At 43.2% G+C, this 26,802-nt stretch overlaps 1 protein-coding gene across 5 annotated transcripts; it reads right to left on the bottom strand.

Moving 5' to 3' along the window:
• Positions 1-1,383: 1,383 nt before the first annotated feature.
• On the bottom strand, positions 1,384-25,683 carry HMGA1 (high mobility group AT-hook 1). 5 transcript variants are annotated; one of them, XM_081010180.1, is made up of 6 exons: positions 25,269-25,683; positions 24,412-24,498; positions 16,488-16,596; positions 12,882-12,965; positions 8,524-8,574; positions 1,384-3,914 (listed from the first exon to the last, which is right to left on the bottom strand). In XM_081010180.1, exons 3-6 carry the CDS (start codon positions 16,593-16,595, stop codon positions 3,858-3,860), a joined length of 300 nt encoding a protein of 99 aa, XP_080866306.1. In that variant the 5' UTR covers position 16,596; positions 24,412-24,498; positions 25,269-25,683; the 3' UTR covers positions 1,384-3,857. The 5 variants fall into 5 exon arrangements, with proteins under 5 accessions (XP_080866306.1, XP_080866305.1, XP_080866304.1 ...); XM_081010179.1 differs by lacking the exon at positions 24,412-24,498 and having other exon boundaries at positions 25,269-25,682; XM_081010178.1 differs by lacking the exons at positions 24,412-24,498; positions 25,269-25,683 and adding an exon at positions 24,709-24,858.
• Positions 25,684-26,802: the final 1,119 nt, after the last annotated feature.

A 26,802-nucleotide genomic window follows, 5' to 3' on the forward strand; every position in this document is an offset into this window, starting at 1 on the left:
AAGTGTAGCTTTTTGTCTAAGCACCTCTGGATCTATTCAACCTATGGGCATGCTGCCATGAATCAACTTGACTGAACCAGCTCAGAAAAGAATCCCTTTGTAGATGGCCACCTTCTAATGATCACTTTTATTTTGGGATGTGCTGTTATTATCCTTCCTGTTTGGGAAACATTAATAGTGGCAGTGGGAGGGCAATCCCTGTTGACTTGAGTTCTGCTCTCAGGCAGTAGCTATATATGTGCACAGAAATGAAATTCCCATTTAGCTTAGCTTTGTGCCGTTACTGACCATGTGGAAGGCTTATTAGCTACATGAGCATCAGCAGGAGACGTTAGCTGACCCATCTATCATGAGGGGTAGGCTATAAGATTCTCAAGTTACTTCAGAGATGCTAGATTTAGCCCAGTACCCAACAGGAAGTTGTGGCCAAGTGTCTCACCACTTGAGATGGTTGTTTAGACACTGGTGCAGGCTTCCTCAAATTCGACCCTCCAGATGTTCTTGGCTTACAACTCCCATGATCCCTATGTAGCAGGACCAGTGGTCAGGGATGATGGGAATTGTAGTCCCAAAACATCTGGAGGGCCGAGATTGAGGAAGCCTGCACTGGTGTATGTAGTAAGAACAGTAAGGTGGCAGGGCTTACCTAGGGTGTCTATGGCTTTTGAATGGGTAGTGTACATATAAATCATTTATGTCTTTGCTTGTTTGTAGTCTGCTCTTGCTATGTAGGAATTTTGTGCAACCTATTTCAGAGCATTTTGCCTTCTTGGTTTGGCCCTTAGATACATATATGCATACACACATTTCATTAACGTCTCCCTTTCAAATATACATGAGCAGTGTTTACATCTGTCTAAGAAGGATGCTGCATATAGTTACAAGCAATCAGATGCAAGCTAGGTTTGCCCTTGAACTGCAATCATAAGCAACTCTGTTCATAACTGAATCCCCATTCAGCTCAGTGGGATTTGAGTCTCAGATAAGTGTGCACAGATAAGATTGTAGTCTTTCAGGATAGCTATGACCAGTTTCTTGGAAGGAGGGAGGTATCTGATTTGAGTTAATAAGGCCAGCTATTTCACTGTTAAAGCCATATCAGATTTGGTGACGCCAAAATGTAAATCTAGTTTAGGTTCCAAGTACGCAACAGCAAGACGCAGCCCAATGCTTTTGGGTTCAGAGCAAAAGGAAGAGCCAGATTTGAGGCAGTGCCAAGGCAGGATTCCTTTTTGTGCCTTTTGGGGAAGCTCATTAAAGTTCAGGTGTCTGGTTTGGCCTGCTGCTTGCAGGACTGCTAACCTGTAAGCTGTGGTCTCATCTACTCCAGCTTAGAAGGTAGCATTCACAGATGCCCCCGAAACAAAACACAAAAGGGAAGGCTTGAAACATCAAGTGTTTTATTCAAGTAAACTGCAAATAGGAAATCAAGAAATCTTTAGCAATGGATCAGATTCATATAGCAGCCTACAAACCACTGCTCACACCTTCCTTCCCCCTCTGCTGTCTGTTCTTGAGTAGCTGAGGCAAGTTAGACATTATCATAGTTCGGAACTCACATTTGATTTCAGACCCATGGCCTTAATTAGCTGAAAACATCAAGCAGGGTGAGGGGAAAAGGACCAACCAACTCTTTACATTTTAAGAGGCAGAAAAAAAGACTGTCCCTTTCTTCCTATTTCCCTGATACATCAACTATAACCTTGTAAAAATTTGAAATGGACAGGTAGCTGGTTAATGGTAAACAGTGAAGTTTAGTCTCTCCCCTTAACTTCATGCTAACATATAATTTAAGCACCACATTAATCCTCAACCTGGAAATTGAAGAAGTGATTTGTTCCAGCATTGTGCAAATCATGTTATCCAAGTTTAGAAAGATGTCTATTTCAGCAACAACAGGGCTATTACTGCATATTTCTAGAGCATTTGGGCACAAGAGAGACAGAGCCACTTACTGGTCTTGGAAGAGGAAAGACCCAGCAATTTTAAAGAATTATGCAGCAATCTTAAGCTACCCCCTGGATAGAAAGCCCTGAACTAAGATGTTGTCGGGTTATGGGCTATGTATCCAGTCAGCAGCTTCTCTGAGCAACTGCATTATTAAAATCAAAGTATATGCATGTAAGCAACAGATTCTAGAACCAAGTTAGGTCCTGGGGACAGGAGTGCAGCGCAGCCTCCAATTTGGACTGCCACCATGGTAATCACACTCATTTCCCAAGCTGAACAAGAAACAATCAGCACAGGAATTTACATGGCACCCTCTGAACAAACTGGTTTCTGGCTGTCAGGCATACTGATCAAGACCAATCGCACACCAAGCTCTTCATCCAGAAGCGCTCTTAAAATTTGAACCAATATTAAAGGCTATCCAATGCAGTCTCCTCTAGCCTTCAAGGATGGGGGCCTTAAGAAGCCCATACCTACAGTTTGTCAGAAGTAGCTCGCAGTTTTGGATAATATGGTAGGAACCCAGTATTCTTCATGGGCAGCCAACTCATGGAAATGAGGCCAGTCTGCAAAAAAAAAAACCCTCTCCCCAATTACTCACCAGTCTGACAAATGTAGTATTTTTTCCCTTTTTAATAGCACAATCATTTTAGAAAGTCAACTCAAACTAAATCATCTATAGTGTAAAACGTCAGTTCCAGAGAAAGAAACCAGACAGAACCTGTTGGAATAATAAAACTTTGTAACCGGTACAGCAGCATCAGAAGCAGCAGCAACAAAACAGCAGCAACTCCATGTTTTAAGAGAATGAAACTTAAAATTATCCAGAGGTAGTTGTGAATGAAGGAAAAAGAAAAAACCTTGAAAGACAACATGTTGTGGAAAGACAACTGTAACTAAACACACTAACTGTGCTATTTCCAATGGAGAAAATAACCCAAAAAGAGACCCAGGGAAGGGGGGATTCTGCCATCTTGTTTTCCTTGGTCTTGGCAAAGTCTTCTCCGGTTTCAAGAAAGATCCAGTAGTCCTGTGTGTGCAGAATGACTGAGCACAAAGGGGGAAAATATTTTGGGTGTGGGCTTCCATCTGCAAGACCCCTGAGCAGCAGCTGGGGCTACAAGAGGAGCAGATTGGAGGGGGACATTTGTACCTGTTGGAAAGAGCTTCCCCATTGGCAGATGAGAGCCAAACAAAGCCTCCCAACTAATCTTGCCTATGGCAAACCTAAACTGTTTTAGCTCCAAGGCAGCTGACTGGGGCTAGATTGCATTGCTGTTGACTAGAATGCATGGGGCCTACTGTGAGGAGCCATATTATTATTGACGCATAGGAAACGGAGCATAAAAACAGGCAAACATCCTCTAAAACCATTAACCAGGAAAACAGCAAAAACTTATCATCAAGCTCCATTTCAATGCTTTGGCTCTTTCCAAAATGCTCACTTTCCAGAAAAATGCACACAATGCACAAGCGGAGATCAGGGTTGATAAGGAAAAACTAGACTGCCCCACTCTGTTCAACATGAATAAGTGGTTACTATAAAGATTTATATACTCCTTTCTCTACAAGGAGTGTAATTGAAGAGACAGGCCCAAACAAAACAAAAAAACCACCCTCCCCCAAACAACCAATATAATATAGAACTACATGAACTGGTAGGCTAAAACTTTAACCCTGTCAAATGAGAGGGGAAAACAAGATACATGGTTCTCCCATTGAACATGACACATCAAACGTGATGGCTGATTTGTTTTACACTGTACTCCAGTGTTGCCGTTTTGACTGTGAGAACATTGGGAAAGGTGGGTCAGGAAAGGGGTGAGGATTCTTTATTCCTTCCTCAGTCCCAGAACTTGACAAGAGACAGGAAAACTGAATTGCGAGGTAGAACCAGTTGACTATTTTCACTGCTCCTCTTCCGATGACTCCTGGGAGATGTTGACCTCTTCTTCATCCTTCTCCTGTAAAGGGAGAGAAAAAGGATTGGAAGAGTCATTTGGGGAGAGGTGTGTGTCTACTGTACTTTGATCAAGTCTAATCCACATTGTATCATCACCAAAGCATGTGTAAGAGAACTGCAGGAGATCAGGCCACCTGCTAGCCAATTCCTCCAATGCAGATCACTCTATTTGCTAGTCAAAGATGTGTAGGATTTGGCTGCATCAGACACACTCCCACACAGTCTTATTCTGGAGCCGCCTTCTGCAACCTGGTGCCCTCCAGCTATTTTAGATAGCAATGTCCATTATCCCTAACCATTGACCATGATGGCTGGGACCAACAGGAGTTCAAGAACATATGGAGGACACCAGGTTGGAGAAGGCTGCCTTAAAGAATTAAAATTACTACTCTATATAACCCAAGACTGAACTATGGTATTGAAAAGCAGGTGGAGGGCCAATTTACTGCACTTTGGGTGAAATGGAAACCTGAAGGCCATGCTCCCAAGGGAAATGTTCTTCTCCAGCCCTTTATTTAGAGCTTTCACAGGTATTCAACTGGCTGACCTCTATATTTCTCCCTGGTCCCACTCCTGTTCCTTCAAGGGAAGCCAATATAAGCACTGTTGCATTTTCAAATCCATGCAGCAGCTAGCTCCTAAGAACACCTGCAGTAAAACTCAATGTCCTCAAAAATTCAGAAGGATGGGCAGAAACTTGTAGAGATCCCCATCCTGCTAGCATTGATGGTATAGTACAATACGTACCACCTTTGCTGCTAAAGCAGCAGCAGCAGCGGACGACACATCTAGGAACAGGAGGCTTGTATTGGAAGGAATGCTGGAGTGGAGTCTAGCACAGAATGCTCATTAAACTCCCCCCCCCCCCAATTATTTAAAGTCATCCTCTGGCTGTTAATGTATTCCAATACCATAGTACAAACTCTGCATGAAGAGCCTCAGATGTAGTGGCTAGTCAATATATCCAGTCTGCCACAAGGGGGACACAAGCATTAAGAAAGCCGTCTAATCCAAACTCGCACTGAATCCACCATTTCTGCCCACTCAATGCGTAGAACCGCTATCCACACCCATCCAACCCTAAAAAGCAATTGTTTGTGTTTGAAGGGAACATAGTTCTTCAAGGAGGTCTTTCCCGCCTGCTCTCTTGAAAAAAAAAAATTACCGATGCTGTCAGAATGAGATGAGTCATGGCTGAGTGTGCGTGTGAGTCAGCAACCTCCACTTCCTTGAGTTTCATTCATAAAAATATACATTTAAGCCACTGTGGAATGTGCCTGCCAAGTCTGTACAGCAAGTTCCAGGGCTAGAGACCTCATTTAGCAAAGGAGGAAATGACTGATGCTACTTAACCTCTCTCTGCTTCTTGGAGAGTGGGCTGCCAGCCTAAAACCAGAAAATGTTTGGCAGACTTGCTTAAAGAGAACTGGAATGGCTGCATGCAGGCATAGGACATTTGCAATATAAAATTTAGAGCAACTTAACATCTCCAGCTGATTTTATAGAAAAGCATGCAGCAGCTTTAAGGACAACTGGAACAATCCTTTATGTGTTTTTTTGAAAGTAAGTCCCATTGAGACAATGGGGCTTGCTCCCAGATAAGAAGGTATAGGACTTTTCAGGTTTGCAGTTCACCGTCACAGTTGTGGGGGGAAACCCAATGCTATCATCAGCACAATGGCTACGCCCAGCACATAGCTCCCCAATAAAATAGTATGCATTGTCAGCGACATGCAAAAACCTTTAGGAGATGTACATCCATCACAATCCAGTGTGAACTAGATAAGCCACAACAAGAAACACCTTCTACTTCTGCATCATCAGACAGACGAAAGCAAAAACAATCACCATCAGATTAAAACAGACTAAAATTTAATGCTGAACCATTAAAATACTAAGGTATTAAATGGCCTGGGATAAGAGGAAGGTCCTGGGCGTTCACCAAAAGCTTTATAGTGAGTGCTGGGTTAAGTTTCTTTAGGGAGAACATTCCACAAATGGGGAGCCACTACTAAAAAGCCTCTCTTTTGAGGCCACCAACCATGCTTCAAAATGAGGGGGCATTTCAAGGAGGGAGATCCTAGGGCACAGGTAGATACATATGAGAAGAGGTGTTCTCTTAGGTAGCTCTGTCAACTATCCTGTTGGCTTCATTCTCACCTGAACAGGGTTGTAGAAAGAATCTTAAAGCCTATGTGCCATGACCCTCCACCCTACCAAGAGCATGACAGTAAGAGGAGATCTTCTGGATCAGGCCAAGGTCCATCAAATCTAGGATTGCCAGAGTGGCCAACCAGATGCCCGTGGGAATCCAGAAACGCCTATAACTTCATCTGTAGATTTGAGCTCATGGGCACCCCCAGTCATCTCAGCAGTGTTGACTTTAGGCAGAAGAATGCTGCAGTTTAGCGATAGCAGAAGAATCTAAGGTCTCCATTCCTGTTGCCGTTTTTTTTTTGGGGGGGGGGGGGAGAAATTATAAAGGCCAGATGCTTTTGTCTGTATTGTTCTATGGCAGCGTCGGAAGGAGGAACAAACAAACAAACAAACAAAAAACCCTCGCTGCAATTCTGGTTCCATGTTTTGGAAGGCTGCCTCTGCCTATTAGGAGTGTTTCCAGTCAGCTGCTTCTGGCAGGGTTGCCCTACATTCAGCTCATACTTTGGTGGCTGGGGACAGTTTTGAGTCGCGGCGCCATCAGCTACTTCTAATGCTCTGGGGGTAGGATGGAAAGAGCAGCGCGTTCTGCGCTCAGAAACACAATGGCACACCTGCCTCTGAATACTTAAAACCTTAAAAAAAAAATTAGTAGCAGAAAAAAATGTTACCGTGTGCCAATATGCTTTAAAATGCTTAATAAGCATTTTATTAATTATGCCATTGCAGTGAGGTGGTTCTTCAGAACGGGAAATAAGTATTCGTTCCTTTGTCTTTAAACATCCCAGTTACAGAAAAGGGAGTGAAAGACTCATGGCACACATCCTGCAATCCTAATGCCCCTGTCCAAGATACTAAATTGAGGCTTTTGAGCAGATAACAGCTCCATCTCACGCCCCCATCTCATGCCCTCCACCTCACGCCCCCATCTGATACTTAACAATCCATACTTCAGCCACTAACCTGATAGATCCACACAGTCCACCCAACTTTGCTTTCCCAAAACAGAAGCAAGAGCTACCCACAGAAAACAGATGAGCAATCAATTATTTTAGTTTAGCTGTGTCCGGGCAGCAGTGTTGCTCTACACCCTATCCCCAAAGTAAAATGAACAAAACAGCAAGAACCCACTGTGAAAAGGGCAGGAGTCCCTGTCTGGCATCCAGTGTGACTCCAGAAGTTCCTCATCCAGACAATGGGGTGAATTATTTTACTTCTCACCTTTATAGGCTCAACTGACATCAATATTCCTAAGTCGTCTAAGTTCAGAGGTGATTTTGCACGTGCACGCATAAAATCTAAATTTGTATACTTCAGCATAGCCACCCATGTTCATATGAACCACTTCTTTATTTTACAGTGGTCCCATCTCATTTCCAGAGCGACAGGCATAGGAAGGGCATAAAACAGAGCTTCAACATTATCAGAAATGAGAAACAGCCTGAAGTTATAGTAAAGTCAGGCAAGTGACTGGTCCTAGTAGTACTGCTTACTGCATTTGGAAAATCTCATTCTGTCTGTGAATGCTTGAAGACAGTCCAGAACACCTTACTGGCGGCAAAATACAGTGGTTACTTAAAACAAGCAAGGCCATATGAAACTGTCTGAAATTCACTCTGCAGGAATGCAAAATGCCACACTTGTAACACCACATCTATGCCAGCTAATAAAGAACAAGCCACTTCCTCTTACTCAGCTGTGGGCAAGAGGGAGAACACACTAGGAATACTTATAAAATGGAAACATAGTGTGAGGAAGAAGCCCAAATGATGCTTTGCTTAAAAATAGAATATGCCATGAAGAAACCCCCAAGGGACCAAAGATAGAAATACCTGCGAGCAGCACAGCCCTTGGGGCTTCCAATATAGTCCCAACAAGCTCCTCCAAGCTGCATAAACAGCTGCCAGGCAAGACTAGGATCTGTTGCAGTTTCTCGGGGCCTCCAGATCCACAACACAGTTGCATATTACCCCATTTGGCCTCTGAATTCAGAGGGCCACCAAACAAGCTCAAATACAGGGATGCTGCATCCTCTTTGTATCATAGCATTTTTTAACTTGGGGTTTCAACTAAGCTGAAATTAAGTATTTCCTGTTTCCTAGTTTGCAAGATACACATCACTTCCTGGGGAAAATAGGAAGAGTATACCAGCCTCCTGCTGACTGTACTCTAGAGGAGTAAGGATATTTGTGTGCGCATGCACTCAAAGGTGAAAGGAACCAAAGGTTCAAAAGCAGTAGCAACAGGTAGCACCAATTAGAAATGTAACAGAATCATGTGGTGTTCCATATACCATCTTTCCCTATCTAGAGAACCCAGTATTCAGGAACAGATTATGGATACGAAGCCTTTAGCTATCTGCAGTGGCTTGAGTGTCTTAAAACAGAAACAGAAAAGTACATGCCATTTCTTCCAGTAGAAGTGTTATTTCTCTTGAAAAGAAAAAAACTTACTGATTTTTTGGGTCGGCCTCGAGGTTTCCTCCCAGGTGTCACAGCAGCTTTCTGGGCAGACAGAATAGAAAGAAGAAAGCTTTAAGATAACGTAACAAGCCTTTGCCAGACACTCAGGCCTATTTCAGACCATTGTTTCAGTCTTTGGATCCTTTGCTTCTTTCTTAAATACCAACAGCAGTGCAGGTTTCATGTTAATAGCTGGTATTCCTCAGAGAGGAAGCCTTTTGCTCTAGAACAGGGACAAGGAACCTCTAATCCTCCAGATGCTGTTGAACTATAATTCCCATCATCCAGACCAATGACCATGTTGCCCAGGGTTGAATGTTGTAGCTGAACTTCTGGAAGGCCACAAGAAGAAGAAGAGAAGAGTTTGGATTTGAGATCCCGCTTTATCACTACCCAAAGGAGTCTCAAAGCGGCTAACATTCTCCTTTCCCTTCCTCCCCCACAACAAACACTCTGTGAGGTGAGTGGGGCTGAGAGACTTCAGAGAAGTGTGACTGGCCCAAGGTCACCCAGCAGCTGCATGTGGAGGAGTGGAGCCGCGAACCCGGTTCACCAGATTACGAGTCTACCGCTCTTAACCACTACACCATACTGGCTCTCCAAGTTTCCAATCCCTGCTCTAGAATATAAAGGTGGTTATATAGTCCGATTCTTTGTTGTTATTTCTTTTATTATTATTTTTAAAACCTTTTTTAAATTTTCAGAAGGTATACAAAATGCAAATGTTAAGAAACAACCAAAGGGATTCCCCAACTTCGAGAAAGAGGGTCATATAGTCCAATTCGAGAAAGAGGGTCATATAGTCCAATTCTGATTTAAGTGGAGAATCCTGTAAAAAATTACCTTGTACAGTTGAAGTGTGAGTGGAGCAGGTGGGTGGGGGACACTGTGACCAGAGTAGAGCGGGGGAGAAGGCGGCACCTGGTTTGGGGGCCCCTGGCAGTGTCTCTTTATATTCCAGCCTCCCCCAACCCGGTGCCCTAAAGATGTGGGGATTATAATTCGCATCATCCCTAACTGCTAGCCACGCTGACCGAGGCTGATGGGGGTTGTAGTCCCAAACATCTGAAGGGCACCTGGTTGGGAAAGACTGGTGTACACACACACATACTGCACATTTGGCGACCTTCACAGCTGCCAAGGAAAATACAAAACAAGACTCTTCAAATGTACTCAAAAAGGAGATATTACGAACACGCAAAATCTCATGAATTCTAAGTTAATCTCACAATCAGAGGATGTGACTCATGAGGGCTTGAACATTTGGGGCTGGCAGTTGTCTCTTGGCTTTTCCTTTTGGGGTCAGTGCCACAAGTCCATCCCTTGTCATCCTTCACCATCACAGCCATTTCCAAAAGGAGCCATCTGGGCTCCAGCCCCATGACTCAGAAGCATGCAGGATATGAGTCGCGTGTTTTCAAAACAGGTTTAAAACCAAACATACACACACCCCATTCTTGGAAATTTGTGAAAGTATCTTTTCTCCCTGAATATCTTTTATTGGTGCTTATTATACACAAAACCTTTAAGGGGCCAATGAAGAAGACTGACGTTTGATCCCTATCATATTGGACGGACATTTTGACAGATGGTTCCCAGCTACAAGAGTGATGGAGAACCTGTGACTTTCCAAATGTTGCTGGGCTACAACTCCAATGAGTCCCCTTTTTATATATAATTTTTATTAAATTTTCTGTTTTACATTTTAGAATATTCATTTAAGCAACCTTAAAATATCAATGATTTCCCTTCTTCTCTTTCCATGGTTCATTTTGCACATCATAAATCCCTGCATATTTTACATAATTAAACCATTCAGTATTCCATTATTACATCCATCAAAACTTGTTTACACTGTTGAATTTATCTTAATGCTGCCAATGTTTTCAAGTGTACACAATTCCCCCCCATATATTCAATAAACATTTTCCAATCTTCTTTAAACGTATGTTCTTCTTGTCCTCTTATTTTATGTTAGGTCCACAAGCTGCATATATTCCATCAGTTTAAGTTGCCATTCTGGGAACTCCCTCGTTTTCCATTTGTGGGCTAATAAAACACTGGCCGCAGTAGTGGCATACCTAAATAATGATTCCTGATCTCTTACCCTTCTGGCAGTGGCTGATGGGATTCCAGCAATATCCGGAAGGCCACAGGTTCCCCAACCGTCAGGTACAGCATCCCAAACCACTCCTAACCTACTGACAGCCTAACCCAGTTGTTCCACTTTTAACTAGTTGGGTAAACTGTGGCTGTGCGATTCAAAGTAGACAGGTGAACATTACAATTCAGCACATCCAAGCACCAAGAGTCCCAAAGTTTCTCTGTGGAACTAGCAGGATCAGTGTGGGTAACCAAAGAACAGGAGCGCGACTGTTTTGGAGACCTCTTGGGTACATCATTTGCATGACATATCCTTCCTGTTCTGGTTCAGTGATACGAGGAGAAACCAGCTGTAGGGGAAGCGGTCTGGACAGGTGCTAAAGCAAGGCTACCAGGGCAGCCTGCTCAAACCTCTGCAGCAGCCACTATAAGTCCAAAAAGGCCCAAGGAATGGTCTGAAATGAGTTAGGTACCTGCAGAGCAATGCAAGTACCATCACGAGTTGGTAGTAGGCAGCAACAAGAGCACCAAAAGCAGTTGCTTCAGTGCTGAAGTGGACTGCAAATTGGATGGTACCATTTAACCAACACAGTAAAGGAGGCATTCAAAGGCAACTAACGACAATATGAACCTATCAAGTAGTTTCTTCAAATCACTGAAATGTCGCTGCATCAAGCTGCTGCAGGAGCAAGATCCCTAACTCCCTACTTGGGAGTCAACTGACTATGCAAGAGTCTCCTTGACAAAGCCCACAAGTGAGAGGGGAGGAGGGAGCACAGCAGCTCTGGGGAGCCAGGTGCACAACAGGCAGGGGCAACTGTTTCCAGCATTTGCTGGATCTTCCCTTCCCTTTGCATTTATCACTGGAACAGATGGCGAAAGGGCTTGGGTTAAGCTGAAGTGTCCACTGAAATAACCTCTGCAGCCTGGCTGTCAATTCAGGACCAGGCATCTGCTGCTCAAAAGCAGCTGGACACTTAAAAAGATCCGTCTTGGTATCTACTTGTGGAAGGAGGGGGAGAGGGAGGAAGAATATGCTCTTTTGTGAATGAGTCCAGTTTTGGATTTCATACACATACAAACAGCTGTCAAGTCACCAACTGTGGGGTCATCTGCTTACTATCTTCCCAACCCTCTCCCAGTTTCAACCACATGGGACCCAGTTTCATCAAGACTTTGCTCTCCACCAGCATGGAGAATGCGATGGCCAGGTGCCTGTGACACAGCATAAACAACTGGGGCCAAGGTGTGAGGGGTGTGGGGAGAACCCATCCCCACCCCTCGATTCCCATTAAAATTAGCTCTCCCCATCTTCCTCCTGCACAACTGAATGGGGCATATCCCTTTCTGCTCTTTACAGCCATGCAAACTCCAGCTGCCAGGACAAATGGTCACAACAAACAAATGTCACCAGCTGTTCAGCTAATTCAAAAAGCTTCTGCACACAATAGCTGAGATTTGGATGTATGCAAGATTCTGGTATTCCTTTCCCCACAAGTCCAACATCCTAGGCCTCTTTTTTGAATTACGTTTTCAAGACTGACACAGGGCCAAATGTATGGTCTCTAGTCTCAATGTTTGCAGAGACAAGCATTTACAAGGAAGGACTGAGTGCTCAAACACTCCTGCATCTACTGAGTCTTCTCTTTTTAAGGCCCCCTCCATCCCCAGGAAGAGTTAAAAACTGACTTATTTGTGGGGGGGACTTCAGAGGAGAGTCAGTGGGCAGCTGGAGAGGTATAAAAACTCCACTTCTGATTCTGCCTGCAAATTTTCCCTTTTGTTAGGTGTTGGAAGGACAGGTCAGGCTTAGAACCCAACTTTCCTCTTCCAACAAGTTTGGTTTGCTCTTAAAACTTCAGGGGATTATATTTTAGTTCAAATGCCCAAACTGAACAGATGAGAAAACATCCCCTGCAAAAAGACAGTAAGCACGAAACCATTGGGGGGGGGGAATCCAGAGTGAGAACGGTGGCATAACTTTATTAGAACTACAGCTCACCACTTTGCTATTGTTAGTAGGTCCTAATAAAAGGTATCTCAATAAAACGAGTGTGGGGAGTATGCCACTGACACTTCCAGTGACTGGCTCATTCTTCCATTGAAAAGGATTTGTTCTTTTTGTGTGTGTCCAGGCAGAACTCCAGATGCAGTCTTAAGAGTCATCTTCAGTTGGGCAGTATAGAAAAGAGTACATGGGGGTGGAAAGGAACTCAAATTTGCTGCCCAGCCTCGAGAATACCTACCCTTCCCTTTGAAGTGGCCTTATTTTTGCTCCCCTTTGGTCTACCGCGTGGTCTCTTGGGTGTTGGTGCCTCAGTGGGTTCTTGCTATAGAAAGAAATAACATTATAGTCAGCAGCCGGCCAATAAAGAGCAGATATGCCTGCACATCATCCCAGGCAGATTAAGTTCCTTCTGATTCCTTCCCAGACGCTTCAGTGACCGAAGTAAGAAATCCCACAAAACTACAGCAAAGGTTTTTTTGTTTTTTGTTTAAACAAGTGTGATATCTACTGGAAAAGCACTACAGAGTAATTTCTGGTATTAGTTCATCTCGTTAACAGCTGGAAATGATGCAAAGCTTCATGTTAAAGTGTTAACGCCATACCTACATATCAGTCTTGGTTTAGGCAAAGAATGTGCCCCATAGTGCTTGAAGCACAGTGCTGGGAGATGCCCCACTGATGACTGCCTGCACACCTTCAGTAGTGTAGGACACACAGATTTTCCTCTCTGCACACTGACCAAGTTGGTGCTTTGCAATGCAGTGGGCACAGCCTTCGATTGCAGAGCTGTTTGCTCTGGGGCCTGTATTTCTTCAGAGTTCTCACAATGCATGGTGAAAGGCAAAGATCCACTCAGACTGCATGATGAATTGGTCACAAGACACATGCACAAGCTTTGTAACTCTTATGACACAGAAGGCATTGCCCCTTAAAAAAAACCAACAACTTGGTAGAACTTTTTTGAATGGGAAGTAGTAGAGGGTGGAAAGAGACAAGCTGCTTTTCTATACAAGCCATGAGATCTTAAGACAAAATCCTTTTCTGTGAGATCAGGAGTGTACATTTATTACTTTAGGCACCCACCCCAATGCACAAAAGCACAGCCTGGACACCTGGAGATTCATTCGTATATTGCAAATTATATCAATTCTGTCAAGTTAAGCTTCACACAGCTACTGTTTTTAATTTCCCCGTCACATTCCATTTATAGCTGCGGCTAATAGCCACTCAGTAATACACCAGCAGCCCTGTCTTCTGCTTCCCAAGAGTAACAGTCTTATTCAGAGAGCTCAGGCAGATGCAGGGTGGATAAAAATCAATGATTTTTTTAATTTATTTTTTTATAATTTAAATCAATTTTTTAAAATTTACATTGGATTTTTAAAATAAAATGCTTTTGGAGGAAAAAATCTTTCTAGTTTTCTATTTAAGTTACCGTATTTTTCGCTCCATAAGATGCACCTTTTTCCTCTTAAAATCTAAGGGGAAATGTGTGTGCGTCTTAGGGAGCGAATGTGTGGTCCCTGGGGCTGGGACTCAGGAGGCTTCGGATTGCCTTCACTGAAGGCGAAGGCAATGTGGGAGAGGGAGAGCTGCGCAGCGCCCCTTCAGCGAAGCGGGAGGAGAAATGGAAGGGGCTCTGTTTCTCCTACCGCTTTGCCGAAGGGGCGCTGCGCAGAGAGGGGGAGAATTTTTTTTCTTGTTCTCCCCCTCTAAAACAAGGTGCGTCCTATGGTCGGGTGCGTCCCATAGAGCGAAAAATACGGTACATTATAGTCCAAAGGCTATTCAACAGGAAATAAGGATTTGTTTAAAGTTTTTCCTGTGTGCTAAAACTCAGGCTAAGTTTTTTTTTTAATTGTTTAACCACATCAGTTAACAAACATGGATATATATGCTATAATGTTATTGTTTTAGTTAAATAAATTGTTTAAACTGTTACTAAGGAAATGATTATTTTTCTCCTTCCAATAAAATACAGCAAAAAAGTTGTCAAAAAATAAACACTTAACTTACTAAACCTCACAATAATTTCACTGTTGTATTTTTTATATAACTGTAAAGACTACTCTGGAAATTTATTATTCCAAAAATGAAACCTTCATCTGGTTGTAAATATTAAGATTATACAAGCAAGAATGAGTCTTTCTGTAAAAAAATTGATTTAAATCAAGGCTTACTGACTACTGACTAATGATTTAAATTGTGATTTAAATCAATCTGATCTAAATCAAATCCACCCTGGGCAGATGGGAGGAGGAAGATGGCACCGCTGCCTCAGACCAGCTAATAGAAATGCCAGATGTAGCAGCTAGATTTTGGTTTTACTTCTTCCACATATGACCCACAGTAACAGAGGTCAGGACCCGATATTAGAATGGAAGAAACCACAAAAAGATTTCTATTTAATGTCTATCAGAAAATAAATATATCAGAATATGGAGAAAACAGCAGATGCACAGAAGAATCCAGAAGACATCAACTCAGTGTTAAAGAGTATCACCACTCAAAGTCAAAATTATGTTTAAGCTCCTGTGGCAGGTAATCAGTTTGATGGGGAAATATTGGCAATTCTTTCAACCCAGCCTTATTTTAACTCCAGCTACATACAAAAGTTACTCACGGAGCCAATGGAAGGATGAGGGACCTGTGGCCCTCCAGATGTTAGACTAAAGCTCTCATCACCCCTGACCATTGGCACATTGGAACACATTCTTTCAATACGTTGTGAGCTGCCTTGGGAGGATTAGCCATGAAAAGAGGTGAACTAAAATCAAAGTGAAAAAATGAAATGCTGGAAAATGCTGTTGGGAGTTGAGTCTGGCACCATCTGAAGTGGCACAATCCCTCACCCCAGCCCTAATGGAACCCAATTCTAGAAGCATCCATACATTTAGATGAAAGACACACTTTCAAACATACTGCAGTGAAAAGGTTAGTGCCATAACTGAGTGACAACTTGCTCACTTCCAATGACTGATAAGTTACCTGACACACATAGCACAACAGGCTTGGAGGAGGCAGGAAGGATCACAGTCATACAAGTGGCACATTTCTTAGAACGTAAGAAAACTAGTCCTTTTCACCACTAGAAAGCAGGCATCAAAAGGTACTGCGGGGCAGGTTTTATACGCCACTGCAGGCGGCACTGACACCAATCAACAATGCCCATCAAGAAACCGCAGAAAAGGAAGTCAAGAGGGACAGAGGACAGTGAGCTCAAAGCACAGAATGATGACCTGAAATGATGAAGGCTTGTGGCAGAAAGATTCCTTCAGTTAGAACCTGGTCTTTTTAAGACTCGCATGACAGGGGATCATGCAACTCAACACCTTGAGGAGTTCCAGAGCTGAAGCCAGGGAAGCTCAATTTCCCCTAGGATCAGAATAGTTACTGTAAAGCGGGGGGAGGAACCCTGCTGGGATGCAGAAGGTACACAAGGGTAGCAATATCAATTGCAGGTAGGCCAACTATCATTTGTGGCTCAGAAGTCTTCTGATTACATGGTCAGGGAGGACAACATTATGATGATTACAGAGCACCAAAGGACCCCCAGAGCATGAGATTCTTTCAGGCAGTCATGTCCAAGGTGGAGGGGGGTGGGAGAGAAGTCACTACTTTGATTATTGCCAACATCAGGCAAATCTGCCCTTCTCCCCAGAGGACAATAAAAAGCTGGTGTCCTATTGATCTCCTGCCTCATACTGTATCAACAACTTTCCTTTACATGGTAGTAGTGCTCCTCCACGTTACCCTTTTACTATGTTTTAGCTTTTTCTAGCCGTAGTCAATGAGAAGTGATAAAGCACAGCTTGCAAAACATGAAGGGAAGCTTTCCACAAACCTGAGGCTTCTTCCTGGGCCGCCCTCGTCCTCTCTTCTCAGTTACATCCTTGTCCTGTTTGGCAGCCAGGGGCTGACTTGATTTTGCACTGGATTCACTCATCTTCATTCTTTTAAAAGGCAGAAATAAAAATAAAAGTTAAGTTACAGTAGGTGAAAACTCCCACGATGTAGACGAGTTGTACTCTCGGGACCAATCCAGTCTCCAAATATTGGCCTGGCAACTGAAAGTAGATTTTGTCACACGAGCTGGCCACCTCAGGATCATCAGACTGTTATTTATATTAAAATTGGCATTATCTAGTAGCAAGGGCCCCACTGTTGAAGCCTATGCAGTCTGACACAGCTGAGACCTTGTATAGAAAAATCCAAGGAGATTAAGTGTAGACTTTACAATGTGAACACAGTCCCCCCCCTTTATGAGTAAAACAGCAAGTAGTATTTTTATTACACTGATCAAAAATCTGATAGACCACCAGTATCAGATAAATTTGGGGAAGGAAGGCAGCTCAGTAGCAGAGTGCATGCCTTGCATGCAAAAGGTTTCAGGTTAAATCCCTAGCCTTTCTAGGTAGGGCTGGGGGGAAAACTCCCGCCTGAAACTCTGGAGAGCCACTGCCAGGCAGTGCAGATCATACTGAGCTAGATAAACCAATGGTCTAATTTAGTAAAAGGCAGCTTCCCTTGCTCCAGAATCTGGATATGTGGGTCAAATGTTTTATAGAAAGAAATTGAAGCTCTAGAACAGGCCTGCATGACTCCAGACCCATGGACAGATATGGATCTTAGAGAATTCTAGTTGTCTGCAACTTGCTTACACCTCTCTGTGACACCTTCTGTGGCTCTCATATGCCCATTAACAGCAGGGAGTGGGGAAATGCTTGAATCACTTTTCCTTCCCTTTAATTCAAAGGCAAATGGTAGCACTGTCCTGTTTTTCCAACCAGTTGCAGCTAGGTTCCTATGATTAAGAGCCTGCCTCCATCAGAGAGGCAGATCACGTTACATTTCTTGGGACTCATCTTAAAATGTAGTGCATGAAGTAGTCGAACATGTCTGCAAACACACCATACCACTATATACAAGATCCAGGACTGGTTACAACTCCCTTGACTGTAAACCTGGGTTTGCTACCAGTGGAAACATCTGGACTGGAGGATTGAATTACTTATGGGCAGCTGTAAAGTTCAGTAGAAGACAGAGCAGAAAAGCACTTGAAGTCTAAAGGAAGAAAGCAGGGGTAGAGATAGGGATATAGAGAGACCTGTGGTAATGTAAAAAAATCAGAAAAAGTGATAGGATAGGTAGAAAAGAGGAAGTTAAATAGATCTGGGAATAGAAAGGAGAGAATACGCTATAAGGAGCAGAGAAAAAGGCTAAGAGTGGGCTAAAAAGAAAATATGAGGTTACAAGATGACAAAATTCCTTGTTCCGTTCACGCAGAAGGGATCCACAGAGTCGTGGCCCACAAATATGATATCTTGAGAAAGCAACCACTAACACTCCAGCCATCAAAAGGATAATCTCAAGTTTCATGGTCACAACATTACCTTCACAGCTTCCCTCAGCACTCTGTGACTCCTTCCTTACCGCCATTGTCTTACACTGGAACAATGGGCTCCCATGAGTAATACCAGTAAATATTGTGGAAGCAGGCAATTACGATGGGGACTCACAACTCTCTTTGGAACAATGACCCTTCTCTGTATTCAGCCTCTTAGTTTCTTTACAAAGCAGTGATGAGGAACCTGTGTGCCTCCAGATGTTGACGGACTGCAACCCCCATAATAACCCTAACAATTGGCCAGACTGGCTGGAGCCTCAACAATATCTGGAGGCCCCCATGTTCCCAACCTCTGATGTAATGCAAGACTCACCTCTACATAACACACCCTAATGCAGCAAAACCCCTTGTTTCAAAGGAAGCACTCAGATTTGGAATAGCTTGTCACAGTAAGGAAGTGCTCTAAACTGGAGGTCAGTTCTGCACCCATGCTTGTGCCTTTTAGATTAAGATTAGGAACACTTTTTACTGATGATCTCGGGGAACAACTGGTACTAATGAGGGAGAAGGATGAGAAGGAATTGATGAGTGTCCCCTTTTCAACCCTATTGTTAGTTGGTCCTAATAAAACTGAAGGAAGAGTCAGGCACAAGACAGGGCAGCTATTTTGAACTAGCCTAGGCTTATTTTTCTCTTGAAGGCCATAACCCATGCATACACTGTGCCCACTATCACCATGACAACACCACCTTGCTCTGGGTGGGGCAGGAGTCATACAGAGTTTATTGTGCCCCTGGAAGGAATGAGAAGAGGAAATTATCATGAGATTACTTTTTTGTGTGCTGTAGAGCTAACAGCTTGGGGTAGGGAAGAGAAGATATTTATTGGGGGAAAGATTTAAACCCTAGTCCCCCAAGTGCTCCACTCATAGCCTCCGATTTATGATAACAATGAATGTGTCAGGATACAGATCTAGTCATAGGCTTTTGTGTCATTTGGCCCTTAAGCACTCTTCCCCCATCAACTACCTCCCCCTCAGCTCAAGAGCAGTTAGGATCAAACAGGGAACACAAATAGGGCCACAGAAATATTGACTACCTGCCTAGCAGTTGCCATGGTGACCCCTTGGCCCAGGAGTCACTACACAGCAACTCCCACACAACAAATACCACTGCGCCAATCTGAAATGCTATTGGAGGAAGCACCACCCTGCTTCCAGTTCTAGAAGACTGGTATCCCCAACTTCACATTTAGTACTTGGCTAGCTGGACAATCTCATTAGCCAGAGGTGGTTTCTGGGCAACTGAAGTGCAGCACCTGAACAAAAAAAGAGTAAACATGGAATTCTTCTATGGACCAGAATAGATAGAACAGCATTATATTCTCTTTTCTAATAGCATAGAGAAATTCCCAGCATTTGTACACATTTTGAGCACAGATGTGCTTATCTAGATGCAGGCATACAGATTCTAAGAAGAAAGGAGAAAAACATTGAGATAGCAGCGGTTCAGAATGGCAGCCTCCATCATCTTACTAGAAAAGCCTTATAGGAATACTCTGCTATAGCAGAGGAAACCCAAACCAGATGAGAGGGCTGTGATGACCAAGGAGAGTTAGGGCTCTTGGTATGCAGTGGTAAAAGATTTATAGGGGGCGAGAGATTTATAGCAACTGCAGGAAAGGGCTGGGCCAGACCCGAGATCCAGCCACAAAGGAACACATAAACTCGGCTGTACCAAACAAAGGCAGTGTTGTGTATCACCTCCTTTTATTGCTACAGCAAACATGTAAAGAACTCAAGTCATATAATAAAAAATGCCTTACACTAGAGAAATGGAACCCATGGCCCTGCAGATGTTGTTGGACTACAACTGCTGCCACTGGCCAGGTTGGTTGGGGTTGATGGGAGTTGTTATCTAGAGGGCCACAGGTTCCCTGTCCCTGCCTTACATAAATCAGACTTTATGTCTTCAGTTGATGCTTAGTCTACAGCAAGGGCAACATGAGATGGGTTCTCCTCATGTGAAGGTTTGAAGAATGTGACTATTAAATCTATGAACTTTTGAACAGGATTCACAAACCCAGGTAAAGCTGTACAGTGGTACCTCGGTTTAAGAACAGTCCGGTTTAAGAACGATTTGGTTTACAAACTCCGCAAAACCGGAAAGTGTGTCTCGGTTTGAGAACTTTACCTCGATCTAAAATGGAATCTGAACAGTGGAAGGGCACTGGCTGCGGGAGGCCTCATTAGGGAAAGTGCACCTTGGTTTAAGAACAGTTTTGGTTTAAGAACGGACTTCCGGAACGGATTAAGTTCGTAAACCAAGGTACCACTGTATTGCCATTCATTCATTCAAAGCTGTATTGCACTTTCCAAACTCCACCTGTAGCTGTCTATGGAAGACCAACTTTTACATTTTGACTCTTATTCCCAGGTGTATAGCAAGCAGATAAAAAGGCTCCAACTATGTTAAGGCTAAGATTATGTTAATGAAACCGTCCTCACAGCTTGTAAACTAAAACGTTGACAGAGGTCCATTTTCTGACCAGCGTTACATTTATTTTCAAACTGCAGAAAAATCCTAATCTGCCCATTATAAGGGCTTTTACAAGGCTGCTAAGTGTTATTTCAGGACTTGGAATTGGCAGCTTGCAGGATATAGATATTTCTAGGAATAATGTTTAAAAATAAAAATCTACCCTTGACAGACACACAAACATTGAACACATAGTCTTTTTACAAATATGTATATTGACTCATGTTCAGTTGTGGAAGTGACTCATGAGTTTAAAAACATCCTCAAGATTGTTGTGTGGGGTTTTTTTGTTTTTTTTAACAAAAAGCAACAGACTCATATAAACACTCTTTTAAAACTTCAAATATTTAAAAGGCACTTTATGACTGCAATTCTATGAAACCTTATTATGGAGTAAGTCCTACTGAAATTAGTGGGACACTTTTGAGTAAGCTAGTTCAGGGTTGCACTTAAAGTATTTGCTTTCAAAAACTCAAATATGTCAAGAACATTGCAGTGTTATGGGTTTCAGTGCAGATAAATAGATCTGCTCATCAGAGACTAAACCACTGCCATCAGATCACATTCTGGAAGCATCAATACATCTTTGAGGAAGATTGCACACCTTCCTTGCAGGGTGAGTAGCCATAAGTGCAGAATGTTGCTAGTCTTATAAAATAGGTTTCTCCACAGTGGGAAACTCTTGTAGAAGACTGGGCAAATATGGTCTCTTTTTGCTGCAACACTCAGCCCTGATCCTCTATCCACTGCCCACAAAGATTCCCTTCCTAGTACAGAAGAAGAGACTCTCATAAGTATGCACTCTACATGTATTCTGAATAGAAGTGCAGATTGGAGAGTGGGGTGGGGGGAATCAGGACAACTACAGTGGTACCTTGGTTCTCAAACTTAATCTGTTCTGGAAGTCCGTGCCAAAACCAAAGCGTTCCAAAACCAAAGCACGCTTTCCCATAGAAAATAATGCAAAATGGATTAATCCGTTCCAGACCTTTAAAAACAACCCCCAAAACAGCAATTTAACGTGAATTTTACTATCTAACGAGACCACTGATCCATAAAATTAAAGCAAAGCAATAAAAAATGTACTGCAGTCACACAATCAGTCAATCAGTAGCTGAACTGGGTTCCACAGTGTCACAAAAAAACAAAAACGCAAAATAAGTAGCAAAAACAGACAGACTTCAGCATAACACTCAAAACGGAAGTGTGGCACTCAAATTGGAAGCATAACACTCAAAACGGAGCATGTTCAGCTTCCAAAAAAAACCTTTGCAAACCGGGACACTTACTTGCGGGTTTGCAGTGTTTGGGTTCCAAGTTGTTTGAGTACGAAGGCATTTCAGAACCAAGGTACCACTGTAACAAGATATATGGGGCATACATGCTGGACATAGAAATACAGTGATGAAGTTTATCCAAGAAAATAAACTTTGGTCTTTTGTGAACCTCTCCTGTAAGGAGTATGTGGTCTGAAGATTTTGTCTGTTCTTAATGAGAACATAACTATATTTATTATAACTATCATAATTGGCTTTTAATATTTTATAAATCCAAATAACATATTTGTCAACAGAAAAATAAATGTAATTGGGAGAGCGTTCTAGTGGCACGCTACCACCACAGAAAAGGCCTTGTCTCTTGCGCTCACAGTATCAAATTTCCTGAAATGATTAAAGTACATGCACAAGTACTAAGAACTCCGGACCCTCCAAGTGTCCCTATTTTCCAGGGGCTGATTTAGAGAAGCCAAACAGTATAATTATCATTATGAAATGGGATGTCCCTATTTTCGTTGGAGAAATGTTGGAGGGTATGCAACTCTGATGGTAATTTCATTTGCAGAGAATCCATTTGTTTGTGTATATGTCTGTCTAGTGCCCATGTGATTCAGATAGAACTACAACTTCACTGCCTAGCAATATTTTCAGTTGGTCAGTTAAAATAATCTGGTACAAATAACTGCAAGTGAAGTGTTATCCAGATTTCTAGCATGACACGCTCAAATCACAGTTATTGAGTTGAACTGCAAAAGCTAGTGCTTTCCAATTTGTTTCATATATGTAATTCTCTAGTAGAGAAAGAAACGACTCATTTAAAGTTAGATCATCCAGTTGCCTCTAGAACTTTGTTTCCTATCAGAAACAGGACAGTAAGCTCTCTAATTTCTACCTTAGTGGGTCTACGTCACACTTGGTGTCTCAACAACCACAATTGTCCATGGGGTATAGACTAACAACTGGATTAGTAAGTCTGGGGTGGCTCAATTGGAATAGCATGGGACATTTAATCTCAGATATGTGGTCTTGAGACCCATGCTGGGCAAAATATTCCTTCATTGCTGGGGGTTGGACTAGATGCCCCTTGTGGTCCCTTCTGATTCTACAATTATATGACTTGGTACAATGTTTTTTTTTTATTTCTGCACTACAATACCAATATGCCAAATCTTTACTAACGGCACTCCACAAACCACATACCTCTCAGACCTGTTTTCAACATGGACTGCTGTCAACATGCCTCCCACCAATTTCTTTTATAAAATTGCCCCTTTAAAAAAAGACAAAGAAGGTGCTAGTGCCAGGTCACATCATTCTCTTATCCACAAATCTCTGCATCCCTGGAGGCCAGAGAGAGCCACCTCCGCTCCAAAGGAAGTTAAAATGCCAGCAGCAGCAGCAGCAGCCACAACCTGCCACCCTAAGGAACAACAATCCTCTGTTGTTCTTCCAACACACAAACCTGCCGATTCCACTCCCAGGTTCCCACGCCCCCTGGATGTGGTAATAGTTCACTTGCGCCATTAACTACTTTGCTTCTCTCTGCTTAACAGCCAAAATAAGTTTTGAAAGGCAAATGGTTGCTTAAACCCAGAACTCTTCAAGCCCAAGATGGCTGGCCCGATTCCAAACAGCGTGGCGTCCCGGGGACATCTCCTAAGGGATGGATCCGTTTCTTACAACACACACACACACACACACACACCCAAAAACCGAGAACTTGAAGAGCCTGTTTGATTGAGGAGGGCAGGAGGTTTTCCAAGGGAATTCTTTGAAGCCCCTGATGATGGGCTTTCAAAAGCAAAGCAACTTCTTACTCTGCTTTAAAACTAGCACAATAAAAGGAAGTGATAAGGGGTGGTGAGGAGGAGTTGGAAGCCATACAGAAAGGGTAACAACCCGAGACTTTAGGCGTCCTGCAGAGATCATAAATCCAGCCCCAGGAAGCCTAGATTCCATAGGTGGTCCCCCTCGTCAAAAAGGAAGCAACGGGTAAAGAATTCCTTTAAACTGTGCAGGAGGCATTCTAGGGCAGGAAAGGGAGAGAGGGAGGTTAGCTTCAACAGTTACGGCTCCTCCACCCCCGTTACTGATATCAAACATGTATTAAAACAAAGTGAAAGGATAGTTGAGGGGGGAGCACCCACAAAATCTCCAAGAGTTAGATGCAATGCTGAACTTTCCTCTCTCTCCACTGCCCCCTCCCCACGGTTTAGCCTCACTTGAACTATGAGTTAGCCAAGCAGCAGTATTAAGCCGGCCGGTCACACCGCTTTAATACTGGGCGCATTTTTAAAATTCTACTTTCCCCAGTATTTCCAAAGTGAGCAATCCACCGACTAAGATAGGCAGATACAGAAAGAGCATGCAATTAAAAGAGAGAGAGAGAGAGAGAGAGAGAGAGAGAGAGAGAGAGACGGGTGCCACCTTGCACCGACCTGAAGTCACACACATTTCATGGGCAGAAGCAGCGTGGAAACCCAACAATAGCAAACCAGTTGCTCAGGAATGCAAGCCAGGAAACTATATAGGCTATACAGTACAACGCCTTTTTTTATAAAAGAGAGAGAAGCAACTCCACCAAGCAGAAAGCGTAATCAAACCTACCAGCCGCTTTTTGACACTTGCAATATTACCGCTCTGATTATCATCCCGATTCTCTTTAAATGGAAAGGAATAGCCTGGGATCTGCCCCTTTAAACAAGAGCGGAAGGGGGTGTTTCTAGTTAGCTCAATGCACTACCTGCTATTTGCACACACACACAATTTCCAGATCTGCATGTCTATTGGAAGAAATATATTGCAAGAAAAGAAAGAAAAATTATTAAGTGGAGGAAAGTAGTGTCGCGCGATTTGAAAACGAAACAGCCCCGCGTGCGAGAAAGAGGAGGGGGGCAGGGCAACCTGAAACACCAGCCGCCACAGCGGAGCGGAGCCTTGCAGAAGCGAGGAAGTTGGGAGAGACAACCCGGAGCCGAGCGCAACCTTCCAGGCAAAGCATTTCCAACCTTCACCTCCTCTCTTTCCGCACTGAGCCGGGGTGGGGGAGGCGGGAGAAATCCCATCCATCACACCGAGACCCGCGTCAAGCCACCCACCCCCGAAAGAAAACAGAACCAAGTGCCCTGGGATTTCGTATTAAGGGCAGGAGTGCTTCGCAGAATCGCACCCCGCCATCTCAAAAAGACAAGGCCACTTTGCCTCTCCCAACCCAGCAAGCTTTGCCAAGAATCCCCCCACTACTTACATATCCCTCCTCCACTCGCAATGCACGATGAGAATAAAAGGCAGGAGGGTGCATTATTCCGCATGCCTTACTTGCTTCCTATTGCAAATTCCGAGCACACACATTTTTCATTTTTTTTGTAAATTAAAAATGACTTTGCAAAACGCAGTTATAAATTTTGCAAATGCTAATAACATAAACGCAAACTTTTTTCCCCCTTTAGAAATCAGAAACTTACAATTGCTCTTATTCGCGAATCTGTGTGTGTTTTTCCTTGTGTGTTGTGATGAAATTAAAATAAACCCCCCTTCTGGCTGCTGATGGTTGCAAATGCAGATCTGAAGCAGAAGGCAGAGAGACTCGCACGGGGGGGGGGGAGATAAAGAGAGAGAGCGCGAGAGCAGACAGGCCCCCTCTTATTTATATAAATAAAAAAAAATTGTTCTAAGAGAAAGGAAGCTGGGTCAAAATCATTTGCAGAATTAAAAAAAAAAAATGAAAAAAAGGAAGGGGAGGGGGAAAAATACCCCTCTAAGTCTCACTGGAGAGAATCCAGAAGCTAAAAATAGCAAAATCACACTCCAAATTAAATAAGGACAGGCTGGCTAAGGGGAGCTTAGCCCTTCCAATGGAAGAGAGAGAGAGAGACAGAGAGAGAGAGAGAGAGAGAGAGAGAGAGAGAGAGAGAGAGAGGGTAAAGGGGAGGGGGCGGAGCCACTCGGAGACTGCATCATCACCTGTGGGTGGAGGAAATGTAAAGAAAGCAGCAAGGGTGATTTAAAAGGACTGCTCCAGTTAGAAGCAAGTGGCTGGAAAGAAAGGTGGCTGCAGGAGCCGCAAACTGTCAAGAACAAAAGGGGGAAAACAATGGCAGAATCACGACAGCCTCACCCGATGAGCTGAGCAAGAAATACGCAGGCATTCGCTTCCAAAACTTTTTAAAACAGGAGAAAGCTCCCAGCGTTAGGGCTTCTATTTATTTATTTAAAGAAGCAACAACAGCCACTCTCATGCGAATTGAGAAAGAGGGGATCCTAGTGAGGCTGAGGTAGGCTACTAATTCCCAGTGGAGGATGATTTGATGACGTGGGATGGGTATGATTTGGTTTTCTACAAAGCTTAGGCCTCATCTGCACCAGGCATTTGAAGCAGTATCATACCACTTTAAACAGTCAGCATGGCTTTCCTCAAAGAATCCTGGGAAATGTAGTTTCTTAAGGGTGCTGAGCAGCATTAGGAGACTTGTTCCCTTCGCAGAGCTGCAATTCGCAGAGTGGTTTAACAATCAATCCTTCTTCTCAGGGAACTGTAAATTTGCAGTTTTGGCCTAGGGCTGTTGAAGGTTGAAAGTGTGCTGTACATCTAATTATTAAGGTTACATTGGGGTGAAGGGGCATATGAACTTGAGTTCCTTATTCAGGTTCTGATACAGCTTTGTTGTGAATAAGGAATTTGGAAGTGGGAACCAGTAGCTAACTTCATCCTATATGGGCCTAACAAACATGGGACTTAAAAGTGCTTAGTTTTGGCTGGACCAACTCCTTGATACGTAAATTTAAACAGACTTTTACTGGCTGGTTGATAATTATTCCTAAATTATATCTGGGCACAAACATGACACCTAGAGCCAAAATTGTTTACTTGCACATAAGTTCCATTGAATTCAATTGGAGTGGCACATAAAGGTTCGTGTGAATAGGCTGTCTGTCTTCCAAGCTTTATAAATAAGTGAGCATACATAGAATCGGGCCCTTTACCTATGTTCTTGAAAG

The sequence above is a fragment of the Podarcis pityusensis genome, assembly GCF_964106645.2.
Source record: "Podarcis pityusensis genome assembly, chromosome: 6".
In the NCBI taxonomy this organism is placed as follows: Eukaryota; Metazoa; Chordata; class Lepidosauria; order Squamata; family Lacertidae; genus Podarcis; species Podarcis pityusensis.

Bases quoted from the DNA above. Each gene is read 5' to 3' on its own strand.
- HMGA1 (XM_081010180.1), bottom strand. From the start codon at position 16,595: ATGAAGATGAGTGAATCCAGTGCAAAATCAAGTCAGCCCCTGGCTGCC. The intron at 12,966-16,487 runs GTTTGTGGAAAG...TTCTTTCTATAG, and splicing joins GGCCCAGGAAGAAGCCTCAG to CAAGAACCCACTGAGGCACC. The intron at 8,575-12,881 runs GTAGGTATTCTC...CTGTCTGCCCAG, and splicing joins AGGCCACTTCAAAGGGAAGG to AAAGCTGCTGTGACACCTGG.